Source organism: Ascaphus truei, chromosome 9 (genome assembly GCF_040206685.1).
Source record: "Ascaphus truei isolate aAscTru1 chromosome 9, aAscTru1.hap1, whole genome shotgun sequence".
Classification (NCBI taxonomy): domain Eukaryota; kingdom Metazoa; phylum Chordata; class Amphibia; order Anura; family Ascaphidae; genus Ascaphus; species Ascaphus truei.
In genome coordinates, this window is record NC_134491.1 from 21,479,982 (window position 1) to 21,497,206 (window position 17,225).

Sequence of the window (17,225 nt, forward strand, 5' to 3'; positions counted from 1 at the left end):
ACAAGAGACAGGGCAGCAACAGAGAAGCGGACAGTCACATTGGAAGGATCATAGGGGACAGTGACAGAATGACAAGACAGTGACAGAATGAATGGACAGTCACATTTAGAAGTAGCACCGTGGAGAGAAGGACAGAGATGGGGCAGTGACAGAAAAGGGGACAGTCACCGTGAGAAGGCCCAATGGGCACAGTAGGACAGTCGCAGAAGACAGTGACAGAATGTATGCAGGGCTGTGATGTTGTGCAGATAGTTTCCCTAAATACCACTGGTAAACGTGAAGACCTCTTATTGCACTATACTTTTATTACTATGGGACTCCAGAACTGAAGGGGTTACTGTGTTCTGGCAGGCGATGGTGTCTCTCTGTGACCCGAGTCCTGTGTGAAACCATTTAGGGACTGAAAATGCTGCCCAACGTCCCCACTGCCCTCTGTGCCCCCTTCTTCTCCCTTCCACCCCTCCCCTCTCATCCCTGGGTGCTCTGCAGATTTAAGAGTTTAACTCCCAGGTCAAGAGGCTGGGGAAACTTCTCATTGGCTTCTGGGAGCTTTCCCACACTCTGCCCCTCTCAGGGGCTCAGGTTCCACGCAACAGGGGCTGTTCCCAAAACAATCTCCCCCTCCTCCCTACACCCACACCCCGACCTCTGTCAGGGGAGGGTCAGGAGAGGACCCTCAATACCAAGCGTAGTGGGGCAGAGGATGTCTGGGAATTAAGTCTGTGCTGAGGGAGCGAACAGCTTGTTATTCAGTAATTGATATTAGTATTTGGGTTTATTTATGTGGCGCCAACATGTAGCGCAGCGCAGTACAAAGAGAGAAGTGGGGGAGATTTCACTTTTTACCTGCTCCTGTGCGTTCTCCAGCCCTAGAGGTGCCAGGCTTTGTACCCAGCACCCATCTCCTGAGCTGTCCATCCTGAGAGGTGCCACACTGAATACCTGCTCCCACCTCCTGCTCCGTCTGTCCCTAGAGGTGCCAGCCCCCTTATAACCACCCGCTTAGCTATCCAGCCCTACAGGTGCCAGGCTCTGCATCCCTGCCACAGTAATGACAGAAGTCAGGCCCTGTGTTGTGCAAAGTGCGCGGGGAAAAGCTCCAGCAGTGACATTCCCACAGTGATGTCACTGTCTGGGTGGCACAGAGTGACGGAGGTGGGGAGGGCACTGACGCTGGCAGGTCGTGGCTGGCGTCTTTACCATCTTCCTCCGGTGCCAGAGGGGGGCAGAGGGGAGATCTTGGGTTTCCCCCAGGAATGGGAAAGGGGGGGGGGGGGGCGAAGACTTTTTGTTTTCATCTGAGGATTCCGGGAGGTTGTGCAGCCTGGCACCTCTAGGGATAAAGTGCCTGGCACCTCTAGGGATAAAGTGCCTGGCACCTCTAGGGATAAAGTGCCTGGCACCTCTAGGGATAAAGTGCCTGGCACCTCTAGGGATAAAGTGCCTGGCACCTCTAGGGATAAAGTGCCTGGCACCTCTAGGGATAAAGTGCCTGGCACCTCTAGGACTGGGCAGCTCGGGGATGTGTAGCGAGTCCCCCGAACCGACCCCCTCCTCCTTCCCCCCCCCCAATCAGGAAGTCACAGGTGCTGAGCAGCGAGGAATTTAATCCAATAATGCATTCATTTCTGCTGCCATCTCGTGGGGAGCGTCACCAGCTGTGTCCGGCGAGGACACAAAGGGGACAGGAGTGGAGTGGGAGCGGCGAGAGGGAGGGCGGCTTTGTCCGTGGGCCCCAAGAGAGGCCGGATTTCTGATTGCCAATTTATTTAAAGGGTTGATGACAAAGATGTGACAAAGAGACCGGAGTGACAGAGCGGTGACAGGAAGGTCACGGTGCAGCAAGGGGCAGGGATGTGAGGACCGGAGACGGGAGAGTCATAGTGAGAAGGAGCTGAGAAGAGACACAGAGCCACAAGGCTCCGTTAGTGACCCAACGAGGCGTTAACTTCAGTTAACACGTCGCTAAGTGTTACAGGGATTCACAGCTCACTGGCGATGCATTAATAGCAGCTTGCAGCCGGGGCAAGCTCGTGTTACTGTAATGGGCGTTCGTGCTAATGGTGTGTAACAGCGCCGGTCCCCTGAGCTCCGGAATAGTGACCGCCGGGATTTAACGTACCGCTAGTTAGGACAGCGCTAAAGGCGGAGTTACTCACATGTCCTCCCCCCCCAATTCCTCCCTCTCTATCCTGCAAAACGCATATCTCAGGGTCTAGACAGGGGGTAACGCACATTTAGGTGAGACGCCTTGCACATCGATCGCTCTGTATACACAGTGCGCGGGTCATGGTGTATTCTCTGTATACACAGTGCGCGGGTCATGGTGTATAATCTGTATACACAGTGCACGTGTCACAGTGTATTCTCTGTATACACAGTGCGTGTCATGGTGTATACTTGTGAAGGTAATAAAGTATTATAAGAAACTATTCGTCCATTTTGTATGCATTCAACCATATTGAATCTGCTTTAATTGCAAGGCTTGGAAATAACGCAGTATGTTTTTATATAAGCTAATAAGTCTCTCTCTCTCTCTCTCTCTCTCTCTCTCTCTCTCTCTCTCTCTCTCTCTGAGGTAAATTGAAATAAAGCCAGGAGCCCTTTGCCTGCTAACTCTCGGTTTCCTGTGAATTCAGCTGGAACAGAGAGACGAAACTAAAGTCTATGATTTACAGAGAAACGAAACTGAAACGTATTGTCTGCCTATATATTCTGTAATACACATACCCGGCACGTCAGTCTGAGCTGCGGAGCCTGAGGGAACTGATACATGACTCTGTGTGTGTCATTTATTGGGATCCGGGGTGCACCCAGGCCTGTGTTATACTAATTTGGAGCCCACATCTGAGCAGTAGAGACCCTGACTTGAGAAGGGAACCTCAACATACTCTATACACAGTGCGCGTGTCACGGTGTATTATCTGTATACACAGTGCGCGTCATGGTGTATACTCTATACACAGTGCGCGGGTCACGGTGTATACTCTGTATACACAATGCGCGGGTCATGGTGTATTCTCTGTATACACAGTGCGCGGATCACGGTGTATACTCTGTATACACAGTGCGCGGGTCATGGTGTATTCTCTGTATACACAGTGCGCGGGTCACGGTGTATACTCTGTATACACAGTGCGCGGGTCAGGGTGTATTCTCTGTATACACAGTGCGCGGGTCACGGTGTATACTCTGTATACACAGTACGCGGGTCACATATGCATGTCATGGTGTATACTCTGTATACACAGTGCGCGGGTCATGGTGTATTCTCTGTATACACAGTGTGCGTGTCATGGTGTATACTCTGTATACACAGTACGCGGTTCATGGTGTATTCTCTGTATACACAGTGTGCGTGTCATGGTGTATACTCTGTATACACAGTACGCGGGTCATGGTGTATTCTCTGTATACACAGTGCGCGGGTCATGGTGTATTCTCTGTATACACAGTACGCGGGTCATGGTGTATACTCTGTATACACAGTGCGCGGGTCATGGTGTGCATTGTACTTCTACAGCAGGATTCTTTGTTTCTTGCAGTTTCAGTTATTCACCTCAGCTGCCAGTCTCCTATAGCTGTAAACCTGGATATATATATATATATATATATATATATATATATATATATATATATTTTTTTTTTACTCACCATAACTTAACTCAGTATTATGGTAGGCCCCATCCTTTAGCTTCTCTGCATACCCAGTTAACCAACCCCACACTGATGAGACCCATTAAGGTCGAAACGACTGTCTGCGGGTGGGTTTTCTGGGTATGCACCTTAACCCTGGCTGTGCTCAAAGCTGTGACCATGCAGCAAGCTTAAGCCTATAGGGAACCATGTTAAAAATGGTTTTTGAAGCAAAAAGTGGCACTGTGTGCTCATTTGCATGTCATTTCCCAGAATCCCTTGCTGCCGTGGAAGTGCTGTGTGCTGGGTGATAATGGTGAAAGGCGGGGTTGCAGACCTGCCTAAGACATGCAAATGAGCATACAGTAATATTTACATTTGCATATATATATATATATATTTTTTTTTTTTACACATCCCTTATGTCGGAATCGTCACCACTTGTAATAACATTTCTAATGTGAGTAATATAAATAAATGCTGCACAATACCCTGGGTGCTGTGTGCATACAGTACAGAGTACAGTGCCGCTATATACAGAGTACAGTGCCGCTATATACAAGTGTTTTCCTATTACCTGTATCTTGCGAGTACGATTCTTTTTACCAAATGTTGGAACGCCACGCGGATTCCTAATTATATGACTCAAAGTTACCTCCATATTGTAAGAGCGCAGAAACACGGGACAATACACAGACTCCTTTCTGTTTATCTTACACACTCATACACTCTGCTATTCCAGTACTCACTCCCTACTTCCTCACACACAGCTCAGTCACTGCAGCTGTCTCTGCTATTCCAGTACTCACTCCCTACTTCCTCACACACAGCTCAGTCACAGCAGCTCTCTCTGCTATTCCAGTACTCACTCCCTACTTCCTCACACACAGCTCAGTCACAGCAGCTCTCTCTGCTATTCCAGTACTCACTCCCTACTTCCTCACACACAGCTCAGTCACTGCAGCTCTCTCTGCAATTCCAGTACTCACTCCCTACTTCCTCACACACAGCTCAGTCACTGCAGCTGTCTCTGCTATTCCAGTACTCACTCCCTACTTCCTCACACACAGCTCAGTCACAGCAGCTCTCTCTGCTATTCCAGTATTCACTCCCTACTTCCTCACACACAGCTCAGTCACTGCAGCTGTCTCTGCTATTCCAGTACTCACTCCCTACTTCCTCACACACAGCTCAGTCACAGCAGCTCTCTCTGCTATTCCAGTACTCACTCCCTACTTCCTCACACACAGCTCAGTCACTGCAGCTCTCTCTGCAATTCCAGTACTCACTCCCTACTTCCTCACACACAGCTCAGTCACTGGAGCTGTCTCTGCTATTCCAGTACTCACTCCCTACTTCCTCACACACAGCTCAGTCACTGCAGCTGTCTCTGCTATTCCAGTACTCACTCCCTACTTCCTCACACACAGCTCAGTCACTGCAGCTGTCTCTGCTATTCCAGTACTCACTCCCTACTTCCTCACACACAGCTCAGTCACTGCAGCTGTCTCTGCTATTCCAGTACTCACTCCCTACTTCCTCACACACAGCTCAGTCACTGCAGCTGTCTCTGCTATTCCAGTACTCACTCCCTACTTCCTCACACACAGCTCAGTCACTGCAGCTGTCTCTGCTATTCCAGTACTCACTCCCTACTTCCTCACACACAGCTCAGTCACTGCAGCTGTCTCTGCTATTCCAGTACTCACTCCCTTCTTCCTCACACACAGCTCAGTCACTGCAGCTGTCTCTGCTATTCCAGTACTCACTCCCTACTTCCTCACACACAGCTCAGTCACTGCAGCTGTCTCTGCTATTCCAGTACTCACTCCCTACTTCCTCACACACAGCTCAGTCACTGCAGCTGTCTCTGCTATTCCAGTACTCACTCCCTACTTCCTCACACACAGCTCAGTCACTGCAGCTGTCTCTGCTATTCCAGTACTCACTCCCTACTTCCTCACACACAGCTCAGTCACTGCAGCTGTCTCTGCTATTCCAGTACTCACTCCCTACTTCCTCACACACAGCTCAGTCACTGCAGCTGTCTCTGCTATTCCAGTACTCACTCCCTTCTTCCTCACACACAGCTCAGTCACTGCAGCTGTCTCTGCTATTCCAGTACTCACTCCCTACTTCCTCACACACAGCTCAGTCACTGCAGCTGTCTCTGCTATTCCAGTACTCACTCCCTACTTCCTCACACACAGCTCAGTCACTGCAGCTCTCTCTGCTATTCCAGTACTCACTCCCTACTTCCTCACACACAGCTCAGTCACTGCAGCTGTCTCTGCTATTCCAGTACTCACTCCCTACTTCCTCACACACAGCTCAGTCACTGCAGTCCCCTCTGCTATTCCAGTACTCACTCCCTTCTTCCTCACACACATCTCAGTCACTGCAGCTGTCTCTGCTATTCCAGTACTCACTCCCTACTTCCTCACACACAGCTCAGTCACTGCTGCTGTCTCTGCTATTCCAGTACTCACTCCCTACTTCCTCACACACAGCTCAGTCACTGCAGCTCTCTCTGCTATTCCAGTACTCACTCCCTACTTCCTCACACACAGCTCAGTCACTGCAGTCCCCTCTGCTATTCCAGTACTCACTCCCTACTTCCTCACACACAGCTCAGTCACTGCAGTCAACCTCTGCTATTCCAGTACTCACTCCCTTCTTCCTCACACACATCTCAGTCACTGCAGCTGTCTCTGCTATTCCAGTACTCACTCCCTACTTCCTCACACACAGCTCAGTCACTGCAGCTCTCTCTGCTATTCCAGTACTCACTCCCTACTTCCTCACACACAGCTGTCACTGCAGTCCCCTCTGCTATTCCAGTACTCACTCCCTACTTCCTCACACACAGCTCAGTCACTGCTGCTGTCTCTGCTATTCCAGTACTCACTCCCTACTTCCTCACACACAGCTCAGTCACTGCAGTCCCCTCTGCTATTCCAGTACTCACTCCCTACTTCCTCACACACAGCTCAGTCACTGCAGTCAACCTCTGCTATTCCAGTACTCACTCCCTTCTTCCTCACACACATCTCAGTCACTGCAGCTGTCTCTGCTATTCCAGTACTCACTCCCTACTTCCTCACACACAGCTCAGTCACTGCAGCTCTCTCTGCTATTCCAGTACTCACTCCCTACTTCCTCACACACAGCTGTCACTGCAGTCCCCTCTGCTATTCCAGTACTCACTCCCTACTTCCTCACACACAGCTCAGTCACTGCTGCTGTCTCTGCTATTCCAGTACTCACTCCCTACTTCCTCACACACAGCTCAGTCACTGCAGCTCTCTCTCTCTGCTATTCCAGTAGCCCGCGGCCATGTGCAGAGGCCCGCTGCCGTTAGTGCGCATGCGTGCTGGAAGACGGGGAGCGCCAATGTACTTGGTGGACAAGGGAGCACTGCGCAAGCTCCTCTTCTGCGCATGCGCGCACATTAGCAGCGTCACTTCTGTTACGGTTTTTCGTTACAAGGCAATGCATTTTTTTCCCCATGAAAACCCTGTAGGCGCCAGGAAAGAAGTTTAACTTCAAAAACCTCAGTATCCCCCCCCTGGCCCTCCTCCCCCCCCCTGGCCCTCCTCCCCTCCCCCCGCCCCCCCCCCGTTGACACCCCTTATCTCCGTCTGTGCTCCGTGTCAATCCCCTGCAGGAACATGCCAGATTTCCAGGCCATGAACAAGAGACTTTATCTCCGAAAGCAAAAATAACCAAACAGTATCGTGTATCAAGAACTGAAATAAACACTTAGATTGTAAGCTCTTCGGGGCAGGGACTCCTTTTCCTAATGTCTACCTTTATGTATGAAGCGTTTATTCCTAGTATGCCACCTGTGTTACTGCTGTAAAGCACTGTGTACATGGGTGGCGCGATACAAATAAACATATACACCAGGGGGCGGGCAACGCCAGGCCTCAATGGCCACCAACAGGTCAGGTTTTCAGGATATCCCTGCTTCAGCACAGGTGGCTCAATCTGCCCCTGCTTCAGCACAAGTGGCTCAATCAGTGGTTCAGTGTGCTGAAGCAGGGAGATCCTGAAAACCTGACCTGTTGGTGGCCCTTAAGGCGTGAAGTTGCCCCCCCCCCCCTGATATACACACATACATAAAAGCTAGAGGGTACAATTGAGGGTCCGGTAACACTCAGAAACACACGTATATAAAGAAGCAGAAAGGGATTATTCAGTAGCCGTTTTATACCATTTAACATAACAATAAAATACGCCTAATATGTCACCGTTCTATTTATAGATCGGGGCGTGCATGAAACATTGGCAAATAAATCATTAAAAAGGTGAAATATTACGAGCTATGTATCGCTAATACCAGCCAAGTCCTCTTTCCGTGCAGAAGAAATTCAAGAACAAAAGTGTATATAATATATTTATTATTTATAGATAAATACAGACTGACGATGGAACCGCTGCAGGAACAAGAACTAGAAATAGTTGGAACACGGATGTGCTGCTGCGTCGGTCTGTGTGATGCTTCATCGGAGCGTGAGACCAGTGTACAGAAGTTTAATACCGCATAACAACACTTTGCAAATCCAAGAAGTAGTGTCACTTCTAATGGACTGACAAGAGAATTCTGAAAAGATATAATAATGTGCACAGAGCTTTCCAAACCTCACGGGTCTCTTCTTCACGTGTACAGAGCTTTCCAAACCTCACAGATGTCTTCGTGTCATGAAGAAGAGACCTGTGAGGTTTGGAAAGCTCTGTACACGTGAAGAAGAGACCTGTGAGGTTTGGAAAACTGTACCTATGAAGAACAGACGTGAGGTTTGGAAAGCTCTGTACACATGAAGAAGAGACAGGAGAGGTTTGGATAGCTGTTCACATGATTAAGAGACCTGTGAGGTTTGGAAAACTATGTACATATAAAGAAGAGACCGCTGAGGTTTGGAAAGATCTGTACACATGAAGAAAAAAAAACGGCGGCTCGGAAAGCTCTGTACACGTGAAGAAGAGACCTGTAAGGGTTGGAAAGCTCTGTACACGTGAAATAGAGACCACTGAGGTTTGGAAAGATCTGTACACATGAAGAAAAACCCATTGAGGCTCGGAAAGCTCTGTACACGTGAAGAAGAGACCTGTAAGGGTTGGAAAGCTCTGTACACATGAAAAAGAGACCTGTGAGGTTTGGAAAGCTCTGTAAACAATGTTAAATCTAAGAACTATGCTGTTGCTACATTCAAAGGTCTCACAGCATGTAACAAATCTTCAGCTCACAGACAAGCTCTGGGTACCTCCTACACCAGCATTAGATCTAAGAGGAAATGCTTGTGTAAGTCCAGTATTAGGTATCACAGACTGCAACATACTCCAGAGCTCCCCAGGCAGATCACACCCTCACAACCTTCACTGACACTACCAGATCTTCATTTTGGCCTTCACCGCCCCAGCTGCCCTCTTCCCGTATCTCAGCCCGAAGGAGTTCCAGTTGTAGGTGGAGAGATCCTTCATTCGTTCCACCAGAAGCGCCCCCTCGGGTTCGTGAATATCCCGGCTGGGCAAGGGAGGCTCCGACGGCCACAGCTGGTCTAGGGGGGGCAGCTTCTTCCTCCGGCAGAGGCGGGCAAGAACGGGCGTCTGCTCCTCCCTCCATACGGCAGGCATCTTCTCTGGGCACGGCAGGGAGCCGGGCCACTGGCTGTCCTCTTCCCCTGCAGGATAGTCAGATGGTGTCAACGTTATCATTCATTATAAGGGTCCAACATCTTCCCTAGCGCATTACAATGGGCGTGACATAATATAAAATATGTTATACACATTATATTTGCTGATTCAAGGAGGAAGAGGTCACTGACCCACACAGTTTATAATCTGCATCAATCCTGGAACTTTTTGTCCAGTATAGTACTGATAGTGTACACGGTGCTTTAATATGAGATACATTGTGTGCTATATAAAGTTATACACTGGAGCTTTCTCCCCCTGTTCATGTTACCGTTAATATATCTGTTATATACAAATAACTTCAGTACTCAAAGTGAAGAGAAGAATTCTGCTAAAAATCAAAACGTAGTTAAATGCAAATGGATATACAGTTGTATGTAAGACACGTCGTCTGAACACTACATGAGATAGAATCGTAACTGCTGATATTCTGAGCATCCAAAGGTTATCACTAAACTCGGAAAACCTCGGTGGTCTCCAAGTCAAACTTGTGTAGTTTACACAAGCAAAAAAGGCATAAGGGTATATATACAGAGAACTAACCAAATATATACAAGGCAAGAGAACCGAGTGAGAAATATATACAGTGAGTGTAGATATATATCTGCAGCAGACGGATCAGAACATGGCACACAGCATAACTAGCACAGTGAGAAGTACTTACCTGCAATCACTCTGCCATGCAGGTGTGCCATGCAGATGCGCCATGCAGGTGCGCCATGCAGGTGCGCCATGCAGGTGTGCCATGCAGATGGCAAACATTCTGAGCTTGCATTTCTCAGCAGTTACGATTCTCTCTCATGTAGTATTCAGACGCTGTCTTACATACGACTGTATATCCATTTTCATTTAACTATCGACACACGGTTTGATTTTTAGCATAATTCTTGTATTCTCTCTTCACTTTGAGTGCTGGGGTTATTTGTGTATCACTATTTTGTATTTGGACCTCTTGGGGTTATGCTTTTCTCTGTGCACCAGTGAAACACACACAACCTCTAATTTAGAAGTGCTGTCAGACACATACATACATATATATATATAGCCACATGTGCTGAAGCTGGGACATCCTTAAAACCTGACCTGTTGGTGGCCCTTGAGGACTGGAGTTGCCTCCCCCCCCCCCCCTCCCGCCCGCACTAGGTATTAGAAAAGCCTCAGTCTGGCCAGATGAAAACTTCATGGTCTGCAGGCAATAAAGTCATTTGTAGGTAAACAGGACAGGCGCTGCACAGCATGGGCGCTTCTATGTCATATAATCCATGAACTAGTGCAGTCAGCAGGGGTGGGGTTCAACCTACCTGAGAATTTGGGGATCTGATTGGGACCCTTCTCAGACTCTCCCAGGTGAACTCCCACCAGCAGCATAAGCAGAGACAGGGCAGGTGAGATCATCGTGTCTGCCCCTCTACCTGGAGGCATCAACAGCGAGGGGGTGTCAGGGGGAAGGGGAGACCCCAAACGTGCACGGGTACAGGCAACCTGCTGAGGGGTGCGGCAGATAAGAACCTCACCCAGTATTTCTGAATCCGATGACTATTTAGCCTCTTCCACCCTCTGCTGGGAGCCCTTTCCGTGCATCCACCACCCCTTCAGTGAAGGACTTTTCACCTCTTTCCTCAGTCATCAACTTCAGAGCAGGAGTTCTGGGTGTAGAATTAACTGATACTCCTCTCTATCTCTCCCCCCCCCCCCCCATTAAAGGTGCACATGTAAGGTTGTAAGGGTTCCTGGGTCTTCTCTCCCCACCTTTCAATCCTTCACTCCTCTCATACTCACCCATCCGCGCACTCACTCAGGTGCCCTATTGCCTTAGCGATACATCGAGACCACAGGCTGGACCACGGATCAATAGTATATTTAACTACAAAGCACTGACAAGCAGAGAGAGACAGAGAGACATGGAGGGGGAGAGCAGAGACAGAGCAGAGACATGGAGGGAGAGAGCAGAGACAGAGAGACATGGAGGGAGAGAGCAGATACAGAGCAGAGACAGACATGGAGGGAGAGAGCAGAGACATGGAGGGAGAGAGCAGAGACAGAGCAGAGACATGGAGGGAGAGAGCAGGACAGAAAGAAAGAGATAAGGGGGAATGTGAGAGAATGAGATGGGGGGGGGGGGGTGAGAGAGTGTGAGAATGAGATGGGGGTGTGTGAGAGTGGAAATGAGAGAGAATGAGATTGGATGTGAGTGGGAATGAGACAGGGGATGTGAGAGTGGGAATAAGGGGGGGATGTGAGAGAGGGGATGAGAGAGAATGAGATTGGATGTGAGAGAGAATGAGATTAGGAAATGTGAGAGTGGGAATGAGAGGGAGGATGAGATTGGGGAATCTGAGAGAGGGAATGAGAGGGAGGGTGAGATGGGGGAATGAGACGGGGGTGTGAGTGGAAATTAGAGAAAATTAGATTGGATGTGAGAGAGAGGGAATGAGAGAGAATGAGATGGGGGGATGTGAGATCATGAGAATGAGAGGGAATGAGATGGGGTATGTGAGAGTTGGAATGAGGGATGATTTGATGGGGGATGTGAGAGAGAGGGAATGAGAGAGAATGAGATTGGATGTGAGAGAGAGGGAATGAGACAGAATGAGATTGGATGTGAGAGAGAGGGAATGAGACAGAATGAGATTGGATGTGAGAGAGAGGGAATGAGATTGGGGAGTGTGAGAGTGGGAATGAGACAGGGGATGTGAGAGAGTGGGAATGAGACAGGGGATGTGAGAGAGAGTGGGAATGAGGGAGGATGAGATGGGGAATGTGAGAGAGAGTGGGAATGAGAGAGAGGATGAGCTGGGGGAATGAGACGGGTGTGAGAGAGTGGAAATGAGAGAGATTGAATGTGTGAGAGAGAGGGGGTAACCATTAAGAAAGAATAATAGAAAGAAACCAGTGAGATATAAAGTATGGTATTCCATATAGTGTGTAATATGCAGAATAACAGGCTCACGTGTCACTTACCTTTCACTCTGTCTCCTGTCACTGTCACTAAACTCTGTCACTATCACACACCTCTGTCACTGTCACCCACTGCCCGAATCACACACCTGTCACTCACTCATCTCTGTCAGTGTCACACAGCTCTGTGATTGTCAGCCACTTCTTTCACTCACTCACCTCTGTCACTCATCTCTGCCACTCACTCACCTCTGTTACTGTCATTGTCACCCAGCTCTGTCACGGTCATCCACCTGCCCCTATCACACACCTCTGTCACACACTCACCTCTGTCACTGTCACCCACCTCTGCTCTCTCCTGTCAGTGCCTGGTTCATGCACCTGAGTCTGTCTCCGCATCAAAGGGTCTGGCTTATATACAAAGGACACGGTGACATCACTAACGTGTTGTGCAGCCCCTGTTCAGACACACATACACACATACACACATACACACACTTATATACACTCATATATAGAAAATGTGAATTTGATCCGAAACAAAACGTCGTGTGATCTGAAGCTGTTACTTTTTGCTTCCGGCGTAACCTTTCTAGCAAAAATAAGGATGAAAGCAATATCATTCTATTAAATACATAAATATATATATTCTGTATACTGAGCGTATACTGGTAGAGAGAGTAGAGCTAGGTCTGTGGTATCACTGCATAACTAGGTAAATATAACCAATGGATAAGGATGTTAAAAACTTCCAACTGGAGCTGATTGACTGGTGTATACTGGTAGATAAGGCTGTTAACTTGAATGCAACTGGAGCTGATTGACTGGTGTATACTGGTAGATAAGGCTGTTAACTTTAATGCAACTGGAGCTGATTGACTGGTGTATACTGGTAGATAAGGCTGTTAACTTTAATGCAACTGGAGCTGATTGACTGGTGTATACTGGTAGATAAGGCTGTTAACTTTAATGCAACTGGAGCTGATTGACTGGTGTATACTGGTAGATAAGGCTGTTAACTTGAATGCAACTGGAGCTGATTGACTGGTGTATACTGGTAGATAAGGCTGTTAACTTGAATGCAACTGGAGCTGATTGACTGGTGTATACTGGTAGATAAGGCTGTTAACTTGAATGCAACTGGAGCTGATTGACTGGTGTATACTGGTAGATAAGGCTGTTAACTTGAATGCAACTGGAGCTGATTGACTGGTGTATACTGGTAGATAAGGCTGTTAACTTGAATGCAACTGGAGCTGATTGACAAACTGGTGTAGTTAAATATAATACAGTATATTCTGGGTCAGACTGGAGGCGGGTCAGATGGCATTATATCTCGGATCATCTACAGTATATAGTTACTCAACAAGTACCCAAACGAAGCAAGGATGTATTTCTACATATTATACATCTATTTAATGAAAGCTTGGAAAAAGAGCTGTGGTTACCACTCACCAAACGTGGGGGAGAAACGTCGGTATTTGGAGAAAACGTGGTGTCAACCACGTGCCAGCCAACGCTGCCCAACGTGGATCCTAGGGGTGCAGATGGCTCGGAGTGAGACCATGATGGTACCAATCTGCCAACGCTAGGGGAGAACACCAACGAAACGCTACAGGAGTAGATCCCCACCATGATGGTGTTACTATGACCCCTCTGCACCCCGAGGTTCCACGTTGGGCAGCGGTACATCAGCACGTGGCTCACACCACGTTTTCTCTAAATGTCGAAGTTTCTCTCCCACGTTGGTGAGGGGTAACCACAGGTCTCTTTATCCTTTATCTATACTTCCCTATTGATCCAGAGGAAAGCAAACAAAAAACCCCAGTGACATATAATCCAATGAGGTCTGATAAGGGGAAAAATACATTCCTTCCTGACTCCAAGAATTGGCAATCGGATTAATCCCTGGATCAACATCCTTCCCATGTATACTTATTTGGTATATCCCTGGATACCTTTCCTTTCTAAAAAGATGTCCAACCTTTTTTTGAACAAATCTATTGTATCTGCCATCACAGTCTCCATGGGTAATGAATCCCACATTTTAACTGCCCTTACTGTAAAGAACCCTTTCCTTTGTTGCTGGTGAAATCTCCTTTCCTCCAACCTTAAGGGATGGCCCCGAGTCCTTAGTACTGCCCGTGGGGTTAATAGTTCTTTTGAAAGATTCCTGTACTGTCCCCGAATATATTTGTATATAGTTATCATATCCCCTCTTAGACGCCTCTTTTCTAATGTAAATAAATCTAATTTAGTTAGCCTCTCCTCATAAGTTAGATTGTCCATCCCCTTTATTAATTTGGTGGCTCTTCTCTGCACTCTCTCTAGTTCCAGAATGTCTTTTCTAAGGAGTGGTGCCTAAAATTGTACTCCATATTCAAGGTGTGGTCTTACTAATGCTTTGTAAAGGGGCATAATTATGTTTACTTCCCTTCCATTGCCCGTTTACTGCAAGATAAGATCCTGTTTGCCTTTGCAGCTACTGCATGACTTTGGGCACGATTGCTAAGCCTGCTGTCTACAAGCACTCCTAAATCCTTCTCCATCAAGGATTCCCCCAATATATCTCCATTTAATTTGTAAGTCGCCTGTTTATTCTTGCTTCCCAAATGCATAACCTTACATTTATCTGTATTAAACCTCATCTGCCATTTACCTGCCCACGTTTCTAATCTCTCCAAGTCCTTCTGGGGAGAAATTACATCCTGCTCTGATTCTATTACCTTACACAATTTAGTATCATCAGCAAAGATGGAGACTTTGCTCTCGATCCCAACCTCAAGGTCATTAATAAACAAGTTAAAAAGCAGTGGTCCCAGTACCGATCCCTGAGGTACTCCACTCACGACCTTAGCCCAACCTGAAAAAGTTCAATTTATGACAATACTGTGTTGTCTGTCCTTCAACCAGTTCTCAATCCAGGTGCATATATTATTACTGAGTCCAATTTGCTTTATTTTGTACACCAACCTCTTGTGTGGAACCGTATCAGAAGCCTTTGCAAAATCTAAGTAGACCACATCAACTGTATTACCCTGGTCTAAATTCCAACTTACCTCCTCAAAGAAACAAATAAGGTTAGTTTGGTCTATCCTTCATAAATCCATGCTATTACAGTACTAATAATTTTGTTTTCCATTAGGTATTCCTGAATATTATCCCGTATTAAAGTAGTTTCCCCACTATTGAAGTCAGGCTTACAGGTCTGTAATTCCGGTTGTGATCTAGCTCCCTTTTTAAATATAGGCACCACATCTGCTTTACCCCAATCTTGTGGTACTGAGCCTATGGAAATGGAGTCCTTGAATATTAAATATAATGGTTTGGCTATTACTGAACTTAACTCCTTGAGAACTCTTGGATGTATGCCATCGGGGCCAGGTGCCTTATTTACTTTAATTTTTTCAAGCTGCTAATGAACTTCTTCCTCAGTTAACCAATTGTTCATTAATATGGCGGTTGTGGCTTCCTACTATTGAACTTGATTCTTCCCTGGTAAACACAGAGGCAAATAATTTGTTTAATACCTCTGCGTTTTCCTTATCTCCATTAATCTGCCTACCGATCTCACACTGAAAGGGTCCTATATTTTCTTTTCTAATTTTTTTGTTATTAAGGTACTTAAAGAATTTTTTAGGGTTGACCTTACTTTCTATTGCAATCCTTTTTTCATTATCCATTTTTGCTCATTTAATTGCCCTTTTGCAATTTTTGTTACATTCCTTATAATTCTGATACGATGTCTCCGTCCCTTCTGACTTAAAGAATCCAAACGCCTTCCTCTTCTTGTCCATTTCCTCCCCTACCTGTTTGTTTAGCCACATTGATTTTGACTTATTTCTTTTATACTTATTACCCAGAGGTATACACTGATAAGTGTGCTTTTCTAACAATGTTTTAAAGACTGCCCATTTATCTTCTACATTTTTCCATGCAAAAGCATCATCCTAATGTATTACTTGTAGATTAATCCTCAGTTTATTAAAATCTGCTTTTCTAAAGTTTAAGGTCTTTGTTGAACCCAAGTAATCTGTTTTTAAATAATTTATTTCAAATGAGACCATGTTATGATCACTGTTACCCAAATGTTCCAGGACTTGAATATTTGTTATTACGTCTACATTGTTTGATATGACCAAATCCAGAACTGCCCCTCTCCTGGTTGGTTCCTCAATAATTTGGGCCATATAATTGTCTTTACGCACCTCCGAAAACCTATTTCCTTTTGTTGTAATGCTAATCTCGTTGCCGCAGTCTACTGTATGTCTGGATAATTATAATCCCCCATTATGTAAACATGACCCAGTTTTGATGCCTTCTCCATTTGCAAAAGTATTTTAGCTTCCTCAATCTCACAGATATTTGGTGGTTTATAGCATATTCCCACAAACATTTTCTTTATACTTTTACCTCCACTGCTAATTTCTATCCACAAAGTCTCTACATTTTCATCATTCCCTTCATAGACATCATCCCTTATAATAGGTTTTAGATCCGGTTTAACATATAAACATACTCCACCTCCCCTTCTATTTGTTCGATCCTTCCGAAAAAGGGAATAACCCTCTAAATTAACTGTCCAGTCATGAGTTTCATCCCACCATGTTTCAGTAATGCCTATGATATCATACTGCTCCCTTGCAGCTATTAATTCAAGCTCCCCCATTTTATCTGTCAGGCTTCTTGCATTAGCAAGCATGCATTTCAGGTTTTTTTCAGCCTGTACTATTATCTTATCTGCTCCTTCCTTTCTGCGCCCACTTTGTTTAGTCTTTAGAAGTTTTCTAGTATTATCTGTATTTACTATGGGTGTCTCACTGCTTGTCAAACTTGCACTTGCCCCCATTCTACCTCCATACCACCTTGTATCCTCATCTATTCCATTTAGTTCGTTATCTGTTTCATTCCCCTCCCACAATTACACATCATTTTAAACACATGCACGAGCGCGCACACGCACACGCACGCACACGCACGCACACGCACACACA

The 17,225-nt window shown here is 46.5% G+C and overlaps 1 protein-coding gene and 1 long non-coding RNA gene across 4 annotated transcripts in view; one reads left to right on the forward strand and one right to left on the reverse strand.

Annotated features, from left to right (window-relative positions):
* The window catches only part of LOC142502565 (uncharacterized), a 40,825-nt gene extending 31,176 nt beyond the window's left edge, over positions 1 to 9,649 (forward strand). For 2 of the 3 annotated variants that reach the window (XR_012803794.1, XR_012803793.1), the window contains exon 4: positions 2,595 to 2,763. This is a non-coding gene — a long non-coding RNA (uncharacterized LOC142502565). Of the gene's footprint in view, positions 1 to 2,594; positions 2,764 to 8,049 lie in introns of those variants that run through there. The other variant, XR_012803795.1, reaches the window with a different exon arrangement.
* On the reverse strand, positions 8,041 to 17,190 carry KISS1 (KiSS-1 metastasis suppressor). The gene is made up of 2 exons (XM_075613711.1): positions 10,635 to 17,190; positions 8,041 to 9,320 (listed from the first exon to the last, which is right to left on the reverse strand). Exons 1-2 carry the CDS (start codon positions 10,753 to 10,755, stop codon positions 9,025 to 9,027), a joined length of 417 nt encoding a protein of 138 aa, XP_075469826.1. The 5' UTR covers positions 10,756 to 17,190; the 3' UTR covers positions 8,041 to 9,024.
* Between the last annotated feature and the right edge of the window lie 35 nt (positions 17,191 to 17,225).